The sequence below is a fragment of the Salmo salar genome, chromosome 14, assembly GCF_965601325.2.
Source record: "Salmo salar chromosome 14, fSalSal1, whole genome shotgun sequence".
Lineage (NCBI taxonomy): Eukaryota > Metazoa > Chordata > Actinopteri > Salmoniformes > Salmonidae > Salmo > Salmo salar.
Genome location: NC_138304.1, coordinates 30,133,009 through 30,155,472, shown reverse-complemented (window position 1 = coordinate 30,155,472; position 22,464 = coordinate 30,133,009). Strand labels below are relative to the sequence as shown.

The 22,464-nt window shown below is 41.7% G+C and overlaps 1 protein-coding gene across 1 annotated transcript; it reads right to left on the bottom strand.

The window, feature by feature from the left end:
• Positions 1-314: 314 nt before the first annotated feature.
• On the bottom strand, positions 315-19,846 carry LOC106569281 (histamine H3 receptor-like). The gene is made up of 3 exons (XM_014140466.3): positions 19,239-19,846; positions 18,420-18,586; positions 315-3,642 (listed from the first exon to the last, which is right to left on the bottom strand). The coding sequence occupies exons 1-3, from the start codon at positions 19,483-19,485 to the stop codon at positions 2,854-2,856; spliced, it is 1,203 nt and encodes a 400-aa protein (XP_013995941.1). The 5' UTR covers positions 19,486-19,846; the 3' UTR covers positions 315-2,853.
• Positions 19,847-22,464: the final 2,618 nt, after the last annotated feature.

The following is a 22,464-nucleotide window of genomic DNA, read 5'->3' as shown; positions in this document are numbered from 1 at the left end:
TTCATTATCCAATATGGTACAAAAGAAACAAATACTTTGATTTACCATCTGTTTGTCATACAATAAAATGCCTTCTTGTATAATGCAGTTTAATCTGGCCAATATGGTAATTCAGCCTAAGAAATGTTAACATATCAGTTCATGTTGGCCAATGTTTGAGGACAAAGAAATATTTTCCAAAGAGGTCAGTAGTGGCATAATTCTGACAGCAGAGGAAGGTAGTGGCCTGTTTCTGAAAATAAAAAGAAACATGACACTTCTGTTGCTTTCTCCATTTCTCTTTTTCTGTGACCAAAGGTAGAGAGGTGGGCCAGAATGAACCTGCTTTGTTCCAGTATAATTCAAAAGGTACCACATTAAAACCTTTGAGGTTTGATATCAAAGTTAAACATGATTGTTTTTTATTCATACACCAAATATTGGTCTTATGATAATGATGACAAGCATGAATTCACATGGGCCACATAGTACCTTGGTGCCATATAATTTGATGAATACTGTACATTTGCACAAAATTCAGACTTCACAAAACGAACACTGCCATACACATGCTCATAATACATTCAAATCTACTCTTCAAATACACTTTTGTAAACAGCAGTCAATATGACAATCTGTTTTGTTATATCCAATATGTTCATTGGTAAAATATCAGATTTGATCATTACCCCTGGGAACACCACGTAATTGCAACGTGGATAATTGGGTACTGTAATATTTGGTTAAGAAGTTGATCAATGAGATTACAACCTATAGGCCTATCCACCCACTCAAAAACACAGCCCAAAGTTAGTTGAATTTACATCATGTTATCATTATGCTTTCAACCATCTAAAAGAACAACCAAATTCCAATGGAAAAGCAATGTCAGATGTTTTGTTTAATAACCTATCACTGCTTTAAAAAAAAACACAGCAAAGTTCAAATGAGAAAACAATGTCTGAGATTTTGTTTCGGTATACAACAGATTAATGTGTTATCACTGTGCTTCATCTAATGGCAGAAACAAATGACCTGGATTGCAGTTGAGATTACTTTAAAAGTACATGGTGCAAGTGATCACTGCAGTCAACACAGCCAAATATCAACAATTTAAGGAGATTTATCTTCTGCTTTCGGAGAGATAACATTAATAATATGCATGTAAATCTCTCATGGCTCAAAGTGGAGTAGAGATTGACTTTATCACTACTTGTTTTTGTAAGAAGTGTTGACATGCTGAATATATCAAGCTGTCTGTTTAAACTACTATCACACAGCTCAGAAATGCATACCCCACAAGACATGCCACCAAAAGGTCTTTCACAATCCCAAGTCAAGAACAGACTATGGGAGGCGCACAGTACTACATAGAGCCATGGCTACATGGAACTCTATTCCACATCAGGTAACTGATGCAAGCAGGCCAATCAGATTTAAAGTTCCCCCTATGGAACAGGGGACTGTGAAGAGATGGCACGCACTCTACACACACGTACACATGGATGTTGTATTGTAAATATGCGATAGTAGAGTAGTGGCCTGAGGGCACACGCTTAATGTGTTGTGAAAGGTGTTATGAAATGTAATGTCATGTAATATTTTAAATTGTATATAATTGCCTTAATGTTGCTGGACCCCAGGAAGAGTAGCTGCTGCTCTGGAGGAAGCTAATGGTGATCCTTAATAAATACAAATTCCAACTGTACCATTGACTTGGTCTGGCTTCAATTCCAGTTATTCTACAAATAATGTACATGTTAGATTCAAGTCTCCATCTCCATCCTATTCTTTAACTTCGATTTTTGGTTGAGATGGAGACATGAATCAAACATAGAAATGATTAATTAAGTCAGTGGCACAGATGGAACATAGTCAAAAAGAAGATACAACTCCTTCAAATGTTGATATTTGGTTGCGTTGACAACCAGACACAATTCAATATCACTACATATCATTACATTTCAAACCAACCAGAGTGAGAGCCTAGGCCTACTGAACTGAAACATTAGCTGTTGGTGACTTTACAGATTCTACTGTATATAGGTCTAAATAGCATCAATGATGATACAGTACATGAGTGATAAAGTATGGTCTCTTCATTTGCTACATAAAACCTACCCTTTCGGGAATGACTTTGAGAGCAACAGCAAATCTATTTCATTATTAAGTAGAGAACTCGCAAAAATCATTCTCATGATAGCGCACTGGTAAGAGTCAGTGACAAATATCATAGCTAAGCAGGGCTGGGCTTTGTTAAAACCTTGGGTAGGAGACCAAAGGGTATCTGTACAGAAATACATTCTCCAGTAGGAGGTGCTCTCCTGCCTATTGTTGTTTTTCTTATTTTGGTAGTGTATATGACATTGAAGATCTTTTAAAATGGTACATATTTTATACAAGGTTTGTCTATGTTAAAATCTGGTTACCATGACGACATAATCCTGTGGTAGAAATATCACCCTCAAAACAACAGTTGATGACTTTTTGTATTTTCCACTTAGATTCCACGTCACAAGACGTTGACAAATTACGTTGAAACCACGTTGATTCAACCAGTTTGTGCCCAGTGGGTAGTATCGCCTTTGAGTTTATGTAGTATCACCTTTGAGTCTATGTAAAGTGCTTCTCTTACAATCATTTTGGCTTTCGAGATTCACCCCACTTCTCTGGCCACTGGCCTATCACATGCAAGACAATCTGTTTTGTTCCATTAAAAATGTTCATTGCTAAAGTATCAGTTTTAGTCTTGATTATCTCCTTTAGGTCTATGTACAGTAAAGTGTTTCATGTGTGTATCACCACCTCTCTGGCTACTGGCCTATCCATCACATGATACAGTAGAGGCCCTTAAGTGATTGGCCATACTGCAGGTCAGTTGGTGGCCAGCTGAGTTGACCTCCGTCTGGGACACAGGATCCTGCTGAAGGCCCTGCGGAAGCTGCTGTGACAGAGCGGGTAGAGGAAAGGGTTAATGGCCGAGTTGAGCCACAGCAGCCAGAAGGTGACCTCATACCAATGGTGCTGGACGCAGCGCCCCTTACAGGCGGCTCTGATTATCATCAGGAGGGTGTAGGGCGCCCAGCACACAGCAAACACACACACGATAACAGCCAGCGACTTGGCAATCTTCTTGTCCCTTGACAGGCAGCTGCGCTGGGTGCCCCTAGTGGAGGTGTCCTGCCGCTCCAAGGGGGGATGGAAGATCTGGGAGTGGAAGGAACCCGAGCCTGATCCCCTCTCCTGGACAGACACAGTGCTAGACAGCTTCTTAACCACTACCGAGTTCCGGGAGAAGAGGGAAGTGAGGCGGAGGCATTCCCCTCTCCCCAGGGAAGGGGGCTGTCCATCGGGCGCGTGTGCCTGTCCACTTGTCTCATCTCTGTTCCGGAGCCTCCTCCGACGTATGTTGAGGTAGATGCTGAGGTTGAAGAAGGATACAGAGATTAAGGGGGAGAAGAACTCCAACATGGAGGCACTGAGGAGGAAGTACCAGGTGTAGTAGAACTCAGCGTAGCACTCATCCTCTGGGACACGGCTCTTCCCCACCACCAGCTCCCAGAAGATGATGGCAGGGCCATAGAGGACAAAGGCCAGGACCCAGACTGCTATCATCTTCATGATGGCTTGGTGGGTCATGCCCTGTCTGGCACGGTAGCTCACCTGGTGGAAACAAGAGACAAAGATGATAGACATGATTGGTGATTTTGGGCTTTGTTGTGTTATGACTCATTCTGTCTAGATGTTGGTTTGTAAAGGGCAATTCCACATGAACTGAATTGCACTGAGACTCAGATGTTTTACTTATAATGTATGCCAAACAAAAACCATTGATTTCAAAGTTCAATAAACCATGCAACTGTAACGATGTGCGCTGAGAGTCGGAAAGCAAGTTCAGGGAGTGCGTGTTTTAATAAATAAATGAAACATAATACAAAACAAGAAACACGAACAACGCACAGACAGGAAACTGAAACAGAAACAATGACGCCTGGGGAAGGAACCAAAGGGAGTGACATATATAGGGCAGGTAATCAGGGAGGTGATGGAGTCCAGGTGAGTGTCATAATGCGCTGATGCGCGTAATGATGGTGACAGGTGTGCGCCATAACGAGCAACCTGGTGACCTAGAGGCCAAAGAGGGAGCACACATGACAACAACTTTATGCACAATGACTAACTTTAACAATTTACACAGTACATTTTACAAAAACACATCTACTGGAAGAACTGCGCACATGCAAAGTTTGGTAACAGTTTTTTATGTCCACGTTTTCAAAAACCCTTAAATATCTGCTCCAAATTAACATTCAAGATATCTGCAGAAAGAATGGGGTGTCAGCTATGCTTTTGGTAATTGAACTGCATAATAATAATAATAATAATAATAATAATAATATACATCCAGTAACAGAATTGTAGTAATGGAATTTCATCATGGGTCCCTGATCTATAATACACAGAAATGTATAATTATTGATATGGCATTCTCTTCATGGTGATGTATCCTAAATAGGTACACAAAGGTAGAAATATGCAATATCTCCCTTTACATATTTGGGTATTATTCTACACACTGGCTATTACTTTAATGAGCTCCACCACCAAACAAGACCGCATTTAGTTGGTCCGGACAGGACCGAATCTGAACCAATCCTAGACGTCTATGTTTCACAAATTTGGACATCAAAATACAGCACAGTAGCGCTACTGTACCATAATGTACTGAACTATACTCTACTTTTCTTTACTGTACTCTACTGTAATGCACTATATTGAACTATACTCTAATTTTCTTTAGTGTACTCTACTGTTATGTACTGAGCTGTCCAAACTTGTGGCAACTATGATTGGTTCACATTTGGACCAAATCTTAACCAATCATGGACGTCTATGTTTGGACGTTAAAATCAAGGCTGGTCCGGACATGACCAAAAAACAACTGTGGAAGTCTGTGGACGTTGAAATCATAGCCAGGTCGGACCAAATTTTAACCACTTTTCAACGTCCATGAACGTCTCGGTGCTCAGTGGTTGAACAAAAAAAAAGACCCCACCTTGTCTAGTATATTTTGGTTTTGGTGACATTTGGAAAGTTTACAGACAAATGTGCTGAATCCATCAGGCCTGTCGTGAGATTTTTCATCCGACATGTACTTTACTTGCATAAAAAGGTTGGATGGAAACCTGGTTGTGAGGATGAAACTTAATATATGTACACAATATATGTAAACTTACATTGTGTAATATATGTACACAATATATGTAAACTTACAGTGTGTAATATGTACACAATATGTAAACTTACAGTGTGTAATATTATACAGTGTGTAATATATGTACACAGTCCACCCTTCAACTTGCTAATAGTAGGGAGTGACCAGGACCATGTGACCATGTACCAGGTAGTGTATAGGGGCTAGAGTTCTAGGTACCAGAGTATTTCCTGGTCAGGTCAGTAACAAGTCCTGGCCCTAGTCTTGTAGTGGAGGGCTTTCTAAGGAGATGTCTTGGTACATCTCCCTCAGCCTAGTCTGCTTCATGAGCTTCAATGAGTCAATGAGGTTCTTCAACAAGTCAATGAGGTTCTTCAACATGCTCTCTTAGATTTGATCCAATTTCTATCGGAAAAAGCTCAACTTGCCCCACCTGTCCTGACCTTACATCTCCATCTTGATCCCAATCTTTCCTTTTTACTTCAGATGCTCTACAATATGTGACGGCCTGCCACTTCTATTTCAAGTTGGGAGGAAAGTGCTTTAAGGCAAAATGCCGCTCCTTGGCTGCCGACCATCTCTTTCTCTCTACTTCTCTACTGATTGATTGGAGGGAAACTGGAGAGGATCATAGAAACTGGAGGATGTCTATGATCAAAGCGTAATGTCGTGTGGCTTAAAGAAGAGCCTCAGCCTCTCTAGTTTCATTTGTATTCATGCCTCTGATGTTAAGTGTTGTGCTGTGTGCTGGTGAAACAAAACAGAACATTATACACAGTATTACTCTCCTTTGTCTACTGTGCTTTGTGTGCTTTACCTCATACAAAGACACTAGAGAAGGCATGATCAGTCACCTGGCATATGCACATACAGTCACTGATGGCGCAAATTATTTAAATTGGCATAATGAAAGTGGGTGACACTTTCTGAATTCAGAGATGATGTTGTTTGGTACGAGAGCCAGTCAGTTTAAATAAATATATACAAATATTTCTACGCTCTCTGCCACATTGTGTTGCTAAAATAGGAGTTTTACACATCACAGATGACTTACTACCAAGACATTTTGTGCAGTAATTGTTATGGTTAAACTGATTGTGACAGTTCAGTCAGTGGTCTAATAAGGTATCTGATACATTTGTTCGCTATAGTTTATTTTAATTCAGTATGCATCTTTAGTATGTCCTTTGCTGGTCACGTTGCCGACAGAAGCAACCTATTCAAATACGGTCGATATGACACACTCACACAGAACTAAAGATGATGTCAATATACTCGATCTTCTTGCTCACCAAATAGTCCAGGTAGCCATTTCATTACCTGTTCAGGAGTCTTATGGCTTGGGGGTAAAAACTGTTGAGAAGCCTTTTTGTCTTAGACTTGGCACTCCGGTACCACTTGCCATGCGGTAGTAGAGAGAACAGTCTATGACTGGGGTGGCTGGGGTCTTTGACAATTTTTAGGGCCTTCCTCTGACACTGCCTGGTGTAGAGGTCCTGGATGGCAGGCAGCTTAGCCCCAGTGATGTACTGGGCCATACGCACTACCATCTGTAGTGCCGAGCAATTGCCGTACCAGGCAGTAATGCAACCAGTCAGGATGCTCTCGATGTTGCAGCTGTAGAACATTTTGAGAATCTCAGGACCCATGCCAAATATATTTAGTTTCCTGAGGGGGAATAGGCTTTGTCGTGCCCTCTTCACGACTGTCTTGGTGTGTTTGGACCATTCTAGTTTGTTATTGATGTGGACACCAAGGAACTTGAAGCTCTCAACCTGCTCCACTACAGCCCCGCCAATGAGAATGGGGTGTGCTCGGTCCTCCTTTTCCTGTAGTCCACAATCATCTCCTTTGTCTTGGTTACGTTGAGGGATAGGTTGTTATTCTGGCACCACCCGGCCAGGTCTCTGACCTCCTCCCTATAGGCTGTCTCGTTGTTGTCGGTGATCAGGCCTACCACTGTTGTGTCATCTGCAAACTTAATGATAGTGTTGAAGTCGTGCCTGGCCATGCAGTCGTGGGTGAACAGGGAGTACAGGAGGGGACTGAGCACGCACCCCTGGGGAGCGGGGTTCTTGGGCAGAGGGACTATGGTGGTCTGCTTGAAACATGTTGGTATTACAGACTCAATCAGCGACATGTTGAAAATGTCAGTGAAGACACCTGCCAGTTGGTCAGCACATGCCCGGAGCACATGTCCTGGTAAACCGTCTGGTCCCGCGGCCTTGTGTATGTTGACCTGTTTAAAGGTCTTACTCACGTCGGCTACGGAGAGCGTGATCACACAGTCGTCTGGAACAGCTGATGCTCTCATGCATGCCTCAGTGTTGCTTTCCTCGAAGCGAGCATAGAAGTGATTTAGCTCGTCTGGTAGACTCGTGTCACTGGGCAGCTCGCGGATGTGCTTCCCTTTGTAGTCTGTAATAGTTTAAAAGCCCTGCCAAATACGACGAGCGTCGGAGCCCCGGTGTAGTATGATTCAATCTTAGCCCTGTATTGACGCTTTGCCTGTTTGATGGTTCGTCGCAGGGATATAGCAGGATTTCTTGTAAGCTTCCGGGCTAGAGTCCCGCACCTTGAAAGCGGCAGCTCTACCCTTTAGGTCAGTGTGAATGTTGCCTGTAATGCATGGCTTCTGGTTGGGGTATGTACAGTCACTGTGGGGACGACGTCCTCGATGCACTTATTGATAAAGCCAGTGACTGATGTGGTGTACTCCTCAATGCCATCGGAAGAATCCCGGAACACGTTCCAGTCTGTGATAGCAAAACAGTCCTGTAGTTTAGCATCTGCTTCATCTGACCACTTCTTTATAGCCCGAGTCACTGGAGCTTCCTGCTTTCATTTTTGCTTGTAAGCAGGAATCAGGAGGATAGAGTTGTGGTCGGAATTAGCAAATGGAGGGCAAGGGAGAGCTTTGTACGCGTCTCTGTGTGTGGAGTACAGGTGATCTAGAATTTTTTCCCCCTCTGGTTGCATTTTTAACATGTTGATGGAAATTTGGTAGAACTGATTTAAGTTTCCCTGCATTAAAGTCCCTGGCCACTAGGCGTGCCTGGGTGAGTTGTTTCCTGTTTGCTTATTTCCTTATACAGCTGACTGAGTGCGGTCTTAGTGCCAGCATCTGTCTGTGGTGGAAAATAAACAGCCACGAAAAGTTTAGCTGAAAACTCTCTTGGCAAGTAGTGTGGCCTGCAATTTATCACAATATACTCTACTTCAGGCGAGCAAAATCTAGAGACTTCCTTAGATTTCGTGCACCAGCTGTTTACAAATATGCACAGACAGCCCCCCCCCCCTCATATTACCGGAGTGTGCTGTTCTATCTTGCCGGTGCAGCGTATATCCATGTCGTCATTCAGCCACGATTCCGTGAAACATAGGATATTACAGTTTTTGCTGTCCCGTTGGTAGGATATTCGTGATCGTACATCGTCTAATTTGTAATTTGGTTGACAACTCAACCAAATGTAAATCAAAACTAAACATCTAACTGACGTCTGTGCCCAATAGGCGAGTAAGACACTAGAGAAGGCACGATCAGTCAACTGGCATATGCATATCCAGTCACTGATGCTACAAATGATTTAAATTGGCACAATGAAAGCAGGTGACAGTGTCTGTGCCCATTTCTGAAAACCTAAGTTCAGAGATGGTGTTGTTTGGTACGAAAGCCAGTCTGTTTAAATAAGTTCATATAAATATTTATACGCTCTCTGCCACATTCTGTTGCTAAAAGTTGTGCACATCACAGATTACTTACGACTAAGACATTTTGCACTGTAATTGTTATGGTTAAACTGATTGTGACAGTTCAGTCAGTGGCCTTAATAATGTGCATTCCCTATCATTTATTGTAATATAATTTTTAAGCAATGGTGGCCAAGCTTTTCAGATTTGAAACCTCATTCCCCTGGCTGAAGAGGAGAAGCCCACACCAGGACAGGAGTTCTAAAGTTGAAAAGTGTCTTTAGTTTTCTGCTTTCATCATTGTGCGGGGGGGGGGGCATATAATTAGTGTTGGCACTGAGATTTGGGTGGTGGTGGGGGGTTTGGGAGGTCATGAATGATTAACCTGTCCAGATGGGGACCTCTGGGATGGTAGCAGAGTGGCACAGTCAGGGGTGAAAGTAAGGCGGTACGGTCCGGACGGCATCCCGGCAAAATAAATAGCGGGGGTACTCCGTACCGGTAAAACATGAGCCTATCACAATAATGAAAACAAAATGTCAAGAAAACTGTAGTCTATCACACCATTAATGTACGTATTTCAGAAATTAGCGAATGGACTTGGAAACGGGTGGTAGGCCTACAGCCTATGCTCCAAAATGCGATGTGATTAGAGAACACTGAAATTTGGAAATACACTATAAATACAAAAGTATAAGGACACCCCTTGAAAATAGTGGATTCGGCTATTTCAGCCACACCCATTGCTGACGGGTGTATAAAATCGAGCACACAGCCATGCAATCTCCATAGACAAACATTGGAAGTAGAACGGCCTTGTTGTTTTTGAAAGAAAAGCAAAAAAAATTGTCCATTAAAGTAACATCAAATTGATCAGAAATACAGTGTAGACATTGTTAATGTTGTAAATGACTATTGAAGCTGGAAACGGCAGATTTCTTTTAATGGAATACATAGGCATACAGAGGCCAATTATGAGCAACCTTCAATTCTGTTTCCCAATGGCACGTTGTGTTAGCTAATCCAAGTGGATTATTTTAAAAGGCTAATTGATCATTAGAAAACACTTTTGCAATTAAGTTAGCACAGCTGAACATTTTTGTGCTGATTAAAGAAGCAATACAACTGGCCTTCTTTAGACTAGTTGAGTATCTGGAGCATCAGCATTTGTGGGTTCGATTACAGGCTCAAAATGTTCATAAACAATGCACTTTCTTCTGAAACTCGTCAGTCTATTCTTGTTCTGAGAATTGAAGGCTATTCCATGCAAGACATTGCCAAGAAACTGAAGATCTCATACAACGCTGTGTACTACTCCCTTCACAGAACAGTGCAAACTGGTTCTAACCAGAATAAAAATAGGAGTGGTGCACCCTGGTGCACAACTGAGCAAGAGGACAAGTACATTAATGTCTAGTATGAGAAACAGACGCCTCACAAGTCCTCAACTGGCAGCTTCATTAAATAGTACCCGCAACACACCTGACGGGAGTCTTGACCCTTTCAATAGTAATTGAGCACTTACATTTGTTTGGTTGTTAGAAAAACAGCACTAAGGTTTAAGTGCCTAAATGTTCAAGAGAATGCGTGGAATGGTTTACCAAACTCTCAGACTCTCCTCTCTCTGTCTCTCACCTCAATCTCAGGCAACATTTCCTCTGCAAGTTGTCAAGCAAAATGAAAACAATGGCAACCAACATCAAGAGTTAAAGGGGCAGTGCATAAAAAAAACACAGCTTCATATTAGTGGAAACCAAGACTGTTCTCAGGGCAGGCCTGGTTGTAACTTGACATGTTCGAGTCGTGTCTTGGACAATTTCAGCATTTTAGCTAACCCAGCGCGAGAGGAAAGGCGACGATACGATGAATTAGCACGGCAACGACGGAAGCCCGAGAGGCAGCTCCCCAAGGTTCTTTTTTTCTAGGTTGGGGTTTTCGTATGATTCCCAATTAGAGGCAGCTGGTCATCGTTGTCTCTAATTGGGGATCATATTTAAGTTGTTGTTTTTCCCCACTAGTGTTTGTGGGAGATTATTTTGAGTTAGTGCATGTAGCACCTCTTCGTCACGGTTTGTTTTGTTTATGGTTTATTGTATGTATTGCATAGTTTCACATTAAAATAAAATATGTGGAACGATACGCACGCTGCGCCTTGGTCCATTCCTACACACACACACACACACACACACACACACACACACCTGCTACGAAATATAACTGCTAGTCAAAACTGGCAGACCTGCCCTGAGAGCAGTGTGAGTATCCACTAATAAGAGACAGCGTCAAAAACATGATGTCCATGCTTTTTTTATGATATTTCCATTCTCTGAGGTCGAAATAACACTCTGAAATTATGAAAATGATAATGCCCTTTCTGTGTAAGAGCTGTCTGAAAAAAAAATGCCCGTAATTTCAGCTTGTGTACCCTCCTAAATGTATCCTCCCAAATTGAAGGGGTAAGCGGGGTAGACTCTAGAGCAGGGGTCTACAACCGGTAGATCAGGAGCTACCAGTAGCTCGCAGTCGACCTATGATTAGCTTGCCAAGCAATTCTGTAAGTAAATTTTTTAATTTGTTCCATCGCAAACTGTCATAAATATAAAGCTCCCGGCTACAATCAAATCAAAGCCACATTGACATTATCCCACAACTGGTCAAATCAAATGTTATTGGTCATATACACATGGTTAGCAGATGTTATTGTGAGTGTAGCGAAATGCTTGTGCTTCTAGTTCCGACAGTGCAGCAATATCTAACATGTAATCGAACAATTCCACAACAACCACCTAATACACACAAATATAAGTAAAGGAATGGAATAAGAATATATACATATAAATATATGGATGAAGATTGACAGAGCAGCATAGGCAAGATGCAATAGAGGTGTAAATTACAGTATATACACATATGAGATGAGTAATGCAAGATATGTAAACATTATTAAAGTGGCATTACTAAAGTTACTAGTGATCCATTTATTAAAGTGGCCAATGATTTCAAGTCTGTATGTAGGCAGCAGCCTCTCTGTGTTAGTGATGACTGTTTAACAGTCTGATGGCCTTGAGATAGAAGCTGTTTTTCAGTCTCTCGGTCCCAGCTTGGATGCACCTGTACTGACCTCGCCTTCTGGATGGTAGCGAGGTGAACAGACAATGGCTCATGTGGTTGTTGTCCTTGATGAGATATTTTTGCCCTTCCTGCGACATAGGGTACTGTAGGTGTCCTGGAGGGCAGGTAGTTTGCCCCCGGTGATGCATGGTTCGCCACTATTGGCTTAAAATTTGTGATGGGGGGAAAACTCGATGCAGTTGCATATCACAATGTTATTTTTTGACAAGAATATATGTGATGGGGGAAAACTCGATGCAGTTGCATATCACAATGTTATTTTTTGACAATAATATAAACTCAGAAAAAAAGAAACGTCCCTTTTTCAGGACCCTGTCTTTCAAAGATAATTCGTAAAAATCCAAATAACTTCACAGATCTTCATTGTAAAAGGTTTAAACACTCTTTCCCATGCTTGTTCAATGAACCATAAACAATTAATGAACATGCACCTGTGGAACTGTTGTTAAGACACTAACGGCTTACAGACGGTAGGCAATTAAGGTCACAGTTATGAAAACTTAGGACACTAAAGAGGCCTTTCTACTGACTCTGAAAAACACCAAAAGAAAGATACCCAGGGTCCCTGCTCATCAGCGTGAACGTGCCTTAGGCATGCGGCAAGGAAGCATGAGGACTACAGATGTGGCCAGGGCAATAAATTGCAATGTCTGTACTGTGAGACGCCAAAGACAGCGCTACAGGGAGACAGGATGGACAGATGATCGTCCTCGCAGTGGCAGACCACGTGTAACAACACCAGCACAGGATCGGTACATCCGAACATCACACCTGCGGGACAGTACAGGATGGCAACAACAACTGCCTGAGTTACACCAGGAACGCACAATCCCTCCATCAGTGCTCAGACTGTCCGCAATAGGCTGAGAGAGGCTGGACTGAGGGCTTGTAGGCCTGTTGTAAGGCAGGTCCTCACCAAACATCACAGCAACAACGTCGCCTATGGGCACAAACCCACCGTCGCTGGACCAGACAGGACTGGCAAAAAGTGCTCTTCACTGACGAGTCACGGTTTTGTCTCACCAGGGGTGATGGTCGGATTCGCGTTTATCATCGAAGGAATGAGCGTTACACCGAGGCCTGTACTCTGGAGCAGGATCGATTTGGAGATGGAGGGTCCGTCATGGTCTGGAGCGGTGTGTCACAGCATCATCGGACTGAGCTTGTCATTGCAGGCAATCTCAACGCTGTGCGTTACAGGGAAGACATCCTCCTCCCTCATGTGGTACTCTTCCTGCAGGCTCATCCTGACATGACCCTCCAGCATGACAATGCCACCAGCCATACTGCTTGTTCTGTTTGTGATTTCCTACAAGACAGGAATGTCAGTGTTCTGCCATGGCCAGCAAAAAGCCCAGATCTCAATCCCATTGAGCACATCTGAGACCTGTTGGATCGGAGGGTGAGGTCTAGGGCGAGGGCCATTCCCCCCCAGAAATGTCCGGGAACTTGCAGGTGCCTTGTTGGAAGAGTGTGGTAACATCTCACAGCAAGAACTGGCAAATCTGGTGCAGTCCATGAGGAGGAGATGCACTACAGTACTTAATTTGTACGCTCATTCCTTCGATGATAAACGTGAATCCGACCATCACCCCTGGTGAGACAAAACCGTGACTCGTCAGTGAAGAGCACTTTTTGCCAGTCCTGTCTGGTCCAGCGATGGTGGGTTTGTGCCCATAGGCGACTTTGTTGCTATGATGTTTGGTGAGGACCTGCCTTACAACAGGCCTACAAGCCCTCAGTCCAGTCTCTCTCAGCCTATTGCGGGACACAGCCAGTGAAATATCAGGGCGGAAAATTCAAAAACAACAAAATGTCATAATTCAACTTTCTCAAACATACAACTATTTTACACCATTTTAAAGATAAACTTCTCGTTAATCTAACCACATTGTCCGATTTCAAAAAGGCTTTACAGCAAAAGCAAAACATTAGATTATGTTAGGAGAGTACATAGACAAAAATAATCACAGCCATTTTCCAAGCAAGGACATGTGTCAATAAAACCCAAAACACAGCTAAATGAAGCACTAACCTTTGACGATCTTCATCAGATGACCCTTCTAGGACATTATGTTACACAATACATGTATGTTTTGTTCGATAAAGTTCATATTTATATCCAAAAAAACGCATTTTACATTGGCGCGTGATGTTCAGAAAATGTATTCCCAGCAAAACGTTCGGTGAATGTGCACATCAATTTACAAAAATACTCATCATAAACGTTGACAAAATATATAACAATTATTTTAAGAATTATAGATAGACTACCCCTGGATGCAACCGCTGTGTCAGATTTGAAAATAGCTTTACGAAGAAAGCAAATTTTTCAATATTCTGAGTACATAGCTCAGCCATCACGGTGAGCTATTCAGACACCCGCCAAGTTCGGGGCAACCTAAACTCAGAATTAGTATTAGAAATATTCTCTTACCTTTGCTGATCTTCGTCAGAATGCACTCCCAGGACTGCTACTTCCACAATAAATTTGGTTTTTGTTCGAAATAATCCATATTTATGTACAAATACCTCCGTTTTGTTCGTGCGTACAGATCACTTATCCAAAGGCATAACGTGCGAGCGCGGAACGAGAGACGAAAAGTCAAAATGTTCCATTACCATACTTAGAAGCATGTCAAACGCTGTTTAAAATCAATCGTTATGGTATTTTTAATGTAAAAATTGCGATAATATTCCAACCGGACAATAGCATATTCATTCAAGAAGAAAAAGAAGGAACGGCGTGCTCGCGTGACCACGCATATCCAATCCCTTTGTTGCCAGGCAGACCACTCAGTAACTGAGCTCCTATTATCTGCCCAGTGACAGGAAAATGCTCAAACCACTTCCTGAAGGCTTTAGACAGCCAATGGAAGCCTTAGGAAGTGCAACGTCCCCCACAGACACTGTAGCTTCGATAGAGAATCAAAAGAAGAACTACAATTCTCAGACTTTTCACTTCCTGCTTGGATTTTTCTCAGGTTTTTGCCTGCCATATGAGTTATGTTATACTCACAGCCACCATTCAAACAGTTTTAGAAACTTCAGAGTGTTTTCTATCGAAATCTACTAATAATATGCATATTCTAGTTTCTGGGCCAGAGTAGTAACCTGTTTAAATTGGGTACGTTTTTCATCCGGCAGTGAAAATACTGCCCCCTAGCCCAGACAGGTTAATGCAGCTGGTGGCCACACCAGATACTGACTGTTACTTTTGATTTTGACCCCCCCCCCCACACACTTTGTTCAGGGACTCATTATTCCATTTCTGTTCATCACATGTCGGTGAACCTTTTTCCGTTTATGTCTCAGTTGTTGAATCTTGTTGTGTTCATACAAATAATTACACATTAAGTTTGCTGAAAATAAACACAGTACGACAGTGAGAGGACGATTCTTTTTTTGCTGAGTTATATAATATATATATATATATATATATATATATATATATATATACACACAGTACCAGTCAAAAGTTTGGACACACCTACTCATTCAAGGGTTTTTCTTTATTTTTACTATTTTCTACATTATAGAATAATAGTGAAGACATCAAAACTATGAAATAACACATATGGAATCAGCTAGGAACCAAAAAAGGGTTAAGCAAATCAAAATATATTTTATTTTGCCATGATGAGAGCTTTGCACACTCTTGGTATTCTCTCAACTAGTTTCATGAGGTAGTCACCTAGAATGCATTTCAATTAACAGGTGTGCCTTGTGAAAAGTTAATTTGTGGAATTTCTTTCCTTCTTAATGCATTTGAGCCAATCAGTTGTGTTGTGACAAGGCAGAGGTGGTATACAGAATATAGCCCTATTTGGTAAAAGACCAAGTCCATATTATGGCAAGAACAGCTCAAATAAGCAAAGAGAAACGACAGTCCAACATTACTTCAAGCCATGAAGGTCAGTCTGCTTCACAGAGTTCAAGTAACAGACACCTCTCAACATCAACTGTTCAGAGGAGACTGCATGAATCAGGCCTTCATGGTCGAATTGCTGCAAAGAAACCAGTACTAAAGGACACCAATAATAAGAAGACTTGCTTTGACCAAAAATCACGAGCAATGGACATTAGACCATTTGGTCTGATGAGACCAAATTTGAGATTTTTGGTTCCAACCTCGGTGTCTTTGTGAGACGCAGAAGAGGTGAATGGATGATCTCCGTATGTGTGGTTCCCACCGTGAAGCAGGGAGGGGGTGGTGTGATGGTGTGGGGGTGCTTTGCTGGTAATACTGTCTGTGATTTATTTAGAATTCAAGGCACACTTAACCAGAATGGCTACCACAGCAATCTGCAGTGGGACTTTCATTTGTTTTCAACAGGACAATGACCCAACACACCTGCAGGCTGTGTAAGGGCTATTTGACCAAGAAGGAGAGTGATGGAGTGCTGCATCAGATGACCTGGCCTCCACAATCACCCAACCTCATCCCAATTGAGATGGTTTGGGATGAGTTGGACTGCTGAGTGAAGGAAAAGCAGCCAACATGTGCTCAGCATATGTGGGAACTCTTTCAAAACTGTTGGAAAATCATTCCAGGTGAAGCTGGTTGAGAGAATGCCAAGAGTGTGCAAAGCTGTCATCAAGGGAAAGGGTGGCTACTTTGAAGAATCTCAAATATATTTTGATTTGTTTAACACTTTTTTAGTTACTACATGTTTCCATGTGTTATTTAACAGTTTTGATGTCTTCACAATTATTCTACAACGTAGAAAATAATAAAATAAACGTGAATGAGTAGGTGTTCTAAAACTTTTGACCGGTAGTGTATGTGATCATATTCAAATGAAAGAACGGTTTGAAATTATTATGTTTTAGTCAAATAATATATCTGTTTGGGCTTCTTGCGGTCAATTTGCAGTCTATAAATTATATATAATTATGCTCCGGCCCCCTGACCATCCACTCAAGAAAAAATAAATAAATGTAAAATAAATGTAAAAAATGTATAATTAAAAAAATATATTAAAAAAAAAACATAGGTGATGGGCTAATAAAGAATACTAGTATAGAACAAGAAGGCCTGCACACTGTTAAAGCTCCCAATTCACCGCTTTCTTGACAATGTTTCCATCCGAAACGGATCTTCCGTCAGGACAAACACACTGAGTGTTCACATCCCAAAATATACACATTTTACCTCACATGACCATTGCGGACATGACGCATGGTGGGTGCAAAAAGCATTTGCATATCACTAATAATTAAATAACAATGAGATGGGTACATGTAATGGTTCCAGAACATAATATATATTTACAAAATGACCAAGTGGGTAACCTGGAAGGCAAGACAAATCAAAGTGAAGTGACATATTTCAGGTAAGAAATGGTCTGAAATCAAACTCTTGATTCAGAGACATGGTACACAAACGGTGCATTCAATACAGTTCTCTTCTCAATAATAGATTATTAGTATCTGCGCCCATCCTAGGTGTCTTGACATGTTCGATGCCAATGTATCTCAAAGAGCTCATGTTGTGACGAGCCTCCATGACATGCGCAGCCACAGGGTTTTCTCTGGTCAAGGGTCCTGATATTACTCCTGTGTTCTGCTATCCTTGTTTTCAGAGCTTGTTTTGTTTTTCTTACATAGCATAGACGACAAACACGTTTGATCAGGTATATCACATTTTTGGGGAACATGTAATGATGCCCTTAATTTTAATGGCCTTGCCCGTAAAAGGGTGATTGAACATTGTGCATTTGTTCGTGAAGTTACACTGGGTACACCCGCCACATCTATAGTCACCGTCCAGCACATTGTCTAGAAAGGTACCGCGTGGCACTGGTGGAAGATCAGACCTCACCACCATTTGATGTTGGGGGCGCGTCTGAAGACTACCCACTGGGGTTCTTTAAACGTATTTTTCAGTTGTGGATCGGTGCTCAAGATCTACCAGTGTTTTTAATAATATGGTCGAACTGTTTACCAAATGGGGAGTACTGAAGGAAGCATTGAACGCGTTGGTCAGGGGGGCGGGGACGTTTGGGCGTGAGGCTGTCATCCTGGGTCATATTTTTTATAACGTTCCCTTGCGTCATGCAGCCATTCCTCTGGGTAACCCTGCTGTCTGAAACGCTCATCGAGATGGTCGGTTTGTTTGTCATAGTCCCCTGTGTACTACAAATCCTACGTATGCGACTGTATCGGCTAAAAAGAGGCTCAGGGAAATAAATGATACAAAACATATTTGGAGTTATTTTCATGAAATAAACACAGTGATTTAGTAGACATACAGTGATGATGCATAAATAAAATGAAAAAGACTGCAAGGGGGCTTTAAGAACTGACAATTGTGTGTAGGGTATCCTCCTGTCAAGGCATTCCCTCTCAAGGCATTCCAACGAACGAACTAATTCAAGGCCATAAGGTTCCTCCTACTCACCGCTCTGGTGACAGAGAGGAAGCGGTCATAGCTGATCAGGACAATGTTGAAGACAGAGGCAGTGCAGAGCAAGTAGTCCATGACCAGCCACAGTTTGCACAGTCCTCTGCCCAACATCCATCTCCCTGTCAGGATGTATGGGATGTACACTGGAATGCAGAATGCCCCTGAAAAACCAGATGGGGAGAGAGGAGAGGCATTGCACTTATTAAGATTACTTTATTGGTCAATATTGGGTCAACCAAAATGTGCTTCCACTTTTAACCCAACCCCTCTGAAAGACACACTTCACACGTTTTGTTTTTTTAGAGGTGCATGGAGCTGCCACATGAGAGCTGATGTTGTGGGGGTTAAGTGCATTACTCAAGGGTACAACAGCAGGCAATGGAATCTAGGTTTGATACCAGCAACCCTCCAGTTGCAAGCTCACTTCCCGACAGATTTTTCCCGTCGGACCCAGGATTCGAATTGGCAACGGTCCCGTTGTTATCTGGCCTCTCTAGCCGCTAGGATACATGTTAGTCTTACGCTTTAATAAATGTTTTTATTCTACTTTGCCAGGAGGAGTGGAGCCCTCATTTGTTCATCTGGACTTCCTGGCATTTGTCTGCTGTCTATAACAATGTTTTAATCGGAGCCTGTACCACTAATATCAGGCTGAGTTGCGGTCCACAAATAACATTCCTCATATTCTACTGTTTATTATTCTCACTCAAACACACAGACCAATAAATTACTTTAAATAAGAAAATAAATGCAAATGACATCTTCAACATGCAATAACAATGTACTTAATTTAATAATCATAAATGTTCTCACCAACAAGAAAATCCGATATGGCGAGATTCAGGAAGTAATAGTTGCTTTGAGACCTCAGACTCTTGTCTACTTTAAAGGCGAAAATGACCAAAGCGTTTCCCAAAACTATCACAACAACCAAAGTTACCATCATCATCAAAAGAATGACCATGACAGGCGCTGTGAATGCGTTGTCGCTCCACATTTTGGTTGAGTCGTTGTGCATGTAATTCCAGCTCGCGTTGGCATCGAGTTGATCTCCCCCCATGATCTTATTTATCAGCTTTAAATTGTGTTAAATCATTGACGGATATTCCAAGGAGTTGGAAATAGGCAATACAACACCTGAAATCCATGCGCATCTGCATCCACGCATCCAAAATGCAACTTCAGTATGTCCTTTGCTTGCCACCTCGCCGACCGGCGCAGCCTACTCAAATATGCATATGACCTAAAGATGCTGTCAATATCATATATCTTCATGCTCAACAACACTCATCCATAGCCTATCATGAAGTGCGCGCAGGTCTAGGCAGCATCAGAACTTTTGTTACGTGGAAAACGCTTTGGCATCTACATCACTATATACGTCGTCTGTGGTAACTACAATGAATTGAAACTTCAACTAAAAGTTTCCACAAGTGAGCAAACACCTCCACTAGCCTAAAGCCATACACTTATATGTGCTCTGGTATACCAGTGGCGACGGGTCATTCAGGGAAGGTGGGGCAGAGCCTGTTTTGACATTTTAATTTAGCGTTAATCATTGTCACATATCAGTTTTCAAACAATGTAAAACATTTTTATAATTGAGTTAATAAAGCAGCATACAAACAGTCTTTTTTTCTTTCTTGAATAAGGCAGCTCCAAAATGTAGGTGTTTCAGCCTAGCTCAGTGCTTTCTGTGGTGGTGGTGTGGCAGCCAGCAGAAAATAAGGAGAGTTGGTAATGCTCTCTAGTTGTGCCGTGATTGGCTCATTGTTCTGTCACTCATGGGGACACTAAATCAAAGGGAAAACAGGTTTTTAGAATTTTTAGCAAATGTATTAAAAACCAAAAACAGATACCTTACTTACATAAGTATTCAGACCCTTTGCGATGAGACTCGAAATTGAGCTCAGTTGCATCCTGTTTCCATTAATCGTCCTCGAGATGTTTCAACAACTTCATTGGAGTCCAACTGTGGTAAATTCAATTGATTGATTGGACAAGCTATTGAAAGGCAGGATTGTATCAAGTCACAGATCTGGGGAAGGGTAACAAAAAAATGTCTGCAGCATTGAAGGTCCCCAAGAACACAGTGGCCTCCATCTTGTATGCGGCTGCATAAATAATGTAATATGCCAGGGAGATATGTATACAGTAAATAAAACTAAGTGTATGTTGTATAGTAAGCTGATAGTAGCCCATGTGCCTCACCCTAATCATCTGGTCCCTTTCCTCCCTTAGCCTACTCCTCTAACTTGGTGGTGCACATGTAGCCTATAACCTGTTTTAGAGAAATGTAATCATTGAATATTGTAAGAGCTTTCATTGTCCGCATATATGCCCCCTTTGTGTATCCTACGGTTCTGACTTGGTGTACAGGAAGAATACTGTAAGAACAGCCCATGTTCTGAATTCTGTCACTGTGCATTTCAAAATTTCTGAACAAATAGGTATATTGACTACTTCCATTCTGGCGCGCTCATTAATGTCTCAATCGAAATTATGGATTGCCTCTTACCCGCTCGTCATTCCATTATGCCATATTTTGTACATCTCAATTGGCAGTAGAAACCGCATTTGTTTAAATAAGTCACCGTTTCAGCAATGTTTTTTTTAAAGCAGTAAATGAGGCTGAATGAACTGTTTCACTGGCAGACAAGACTCTACTAAAAGCCAGGTGTAGCAGTGGTAAGGATTCACTCCATTTTGCTGAAAAGAAAGCTCTGCTGTTGGGACAGCTTTATGTAGGCCCTAACAGTTTGTGGGCACCATTTTTTTGCTTTGCCTCCTCAGACTCTTGTCTACTTTAAAGGCAAAAATGACCAAAGCATTTCCCAAAACTATCACAACAACCAAAGTTACAATCATCATCAAAATAATGACCATGACTGCAGGGGCGAAAATCTGATATCAACTTTGGAGGGGACAATTACATGACATTTTCTCAAGAGCAATTCCTGAGGGGGACACCAAAAGTAGTGCTGTAACACATAGCCGCCATTGTAATATGGTAAATGTATATTGAGGAACCAAAGAAATAAGGTGTTTGCCGTACTCCTAACTACCGGTACCCAAAACTACACAACTAATCACAACAGCAATACCATTGCCTTTAACAAATCTTAGTTCAGTCACCAGTTTAAGTTGAGAGTGGGGGTATCCATGGCATTTTCCAATTATGTTCCTATTTTACAAGTCAAAAAAATGGAGAACCTTTCATAATGTTGCCAAACAAAGACTCAACAAACTTACCTGAGACTCCCTGTCTCTGCCAGTCTGTCCCTGCATATCTGTCCCCAACTCTGCTGTCTGTGTGCCATCTGTTGCCTGCTCTGCCTAATGACATCATTGTGAAACATTTCCATTAGAATTTCATTTCTTTCTTATGAACATTTTATCAACTAGTCTTTGAGATATTAGGCTACTAGGGTTCTTACTATGCGTTTTGGTGTATTGAAAAATACTCTGATGTCCGTCTTTTGTTTTCTGCCATTTTTCTACCTGGCTGGCTGGCTACACACACAGTGTGTAGGTTATTTACAGTAGGAGATGGGCTTCTATCATCTTCAATCATTCTATTTGGGCTTCGATCTAAAAGGTAGCTAGCAAATGTGAAACGGATTAAAATGACAAGAGTTGACAGCTGTATGAGTTCACCATTTACACAACATATGCTGCAACCTTTTGTAATTTTAATAGTTTGTTTCATATTGGCTGGCTTCCAACAATAGCTGAATTTGCAAAGCTAGCGAGCACCAATTCAGTTTCAGTGGTGTTTGCTATAATCTTTGCTACCCGGGTTAAATAAAGGTGAAATAAAATAAATAAATAAATAAAAGTTCACTTGCGAGAATTTAGCTTTTGCAATGAGGCCATTAAATATATTTAAGACAATGGTAGAAGAGAGTGTAGTTCTGTTCAGTTTGGATTTCAGTTTATCGCTAACCTTATCACAGGGACTTTGAAGCACTAACTTACATCATCTGCATGCTGATTCCATCTTTGACGACGCCACATAAATGGAATAGGTACTAGCTAG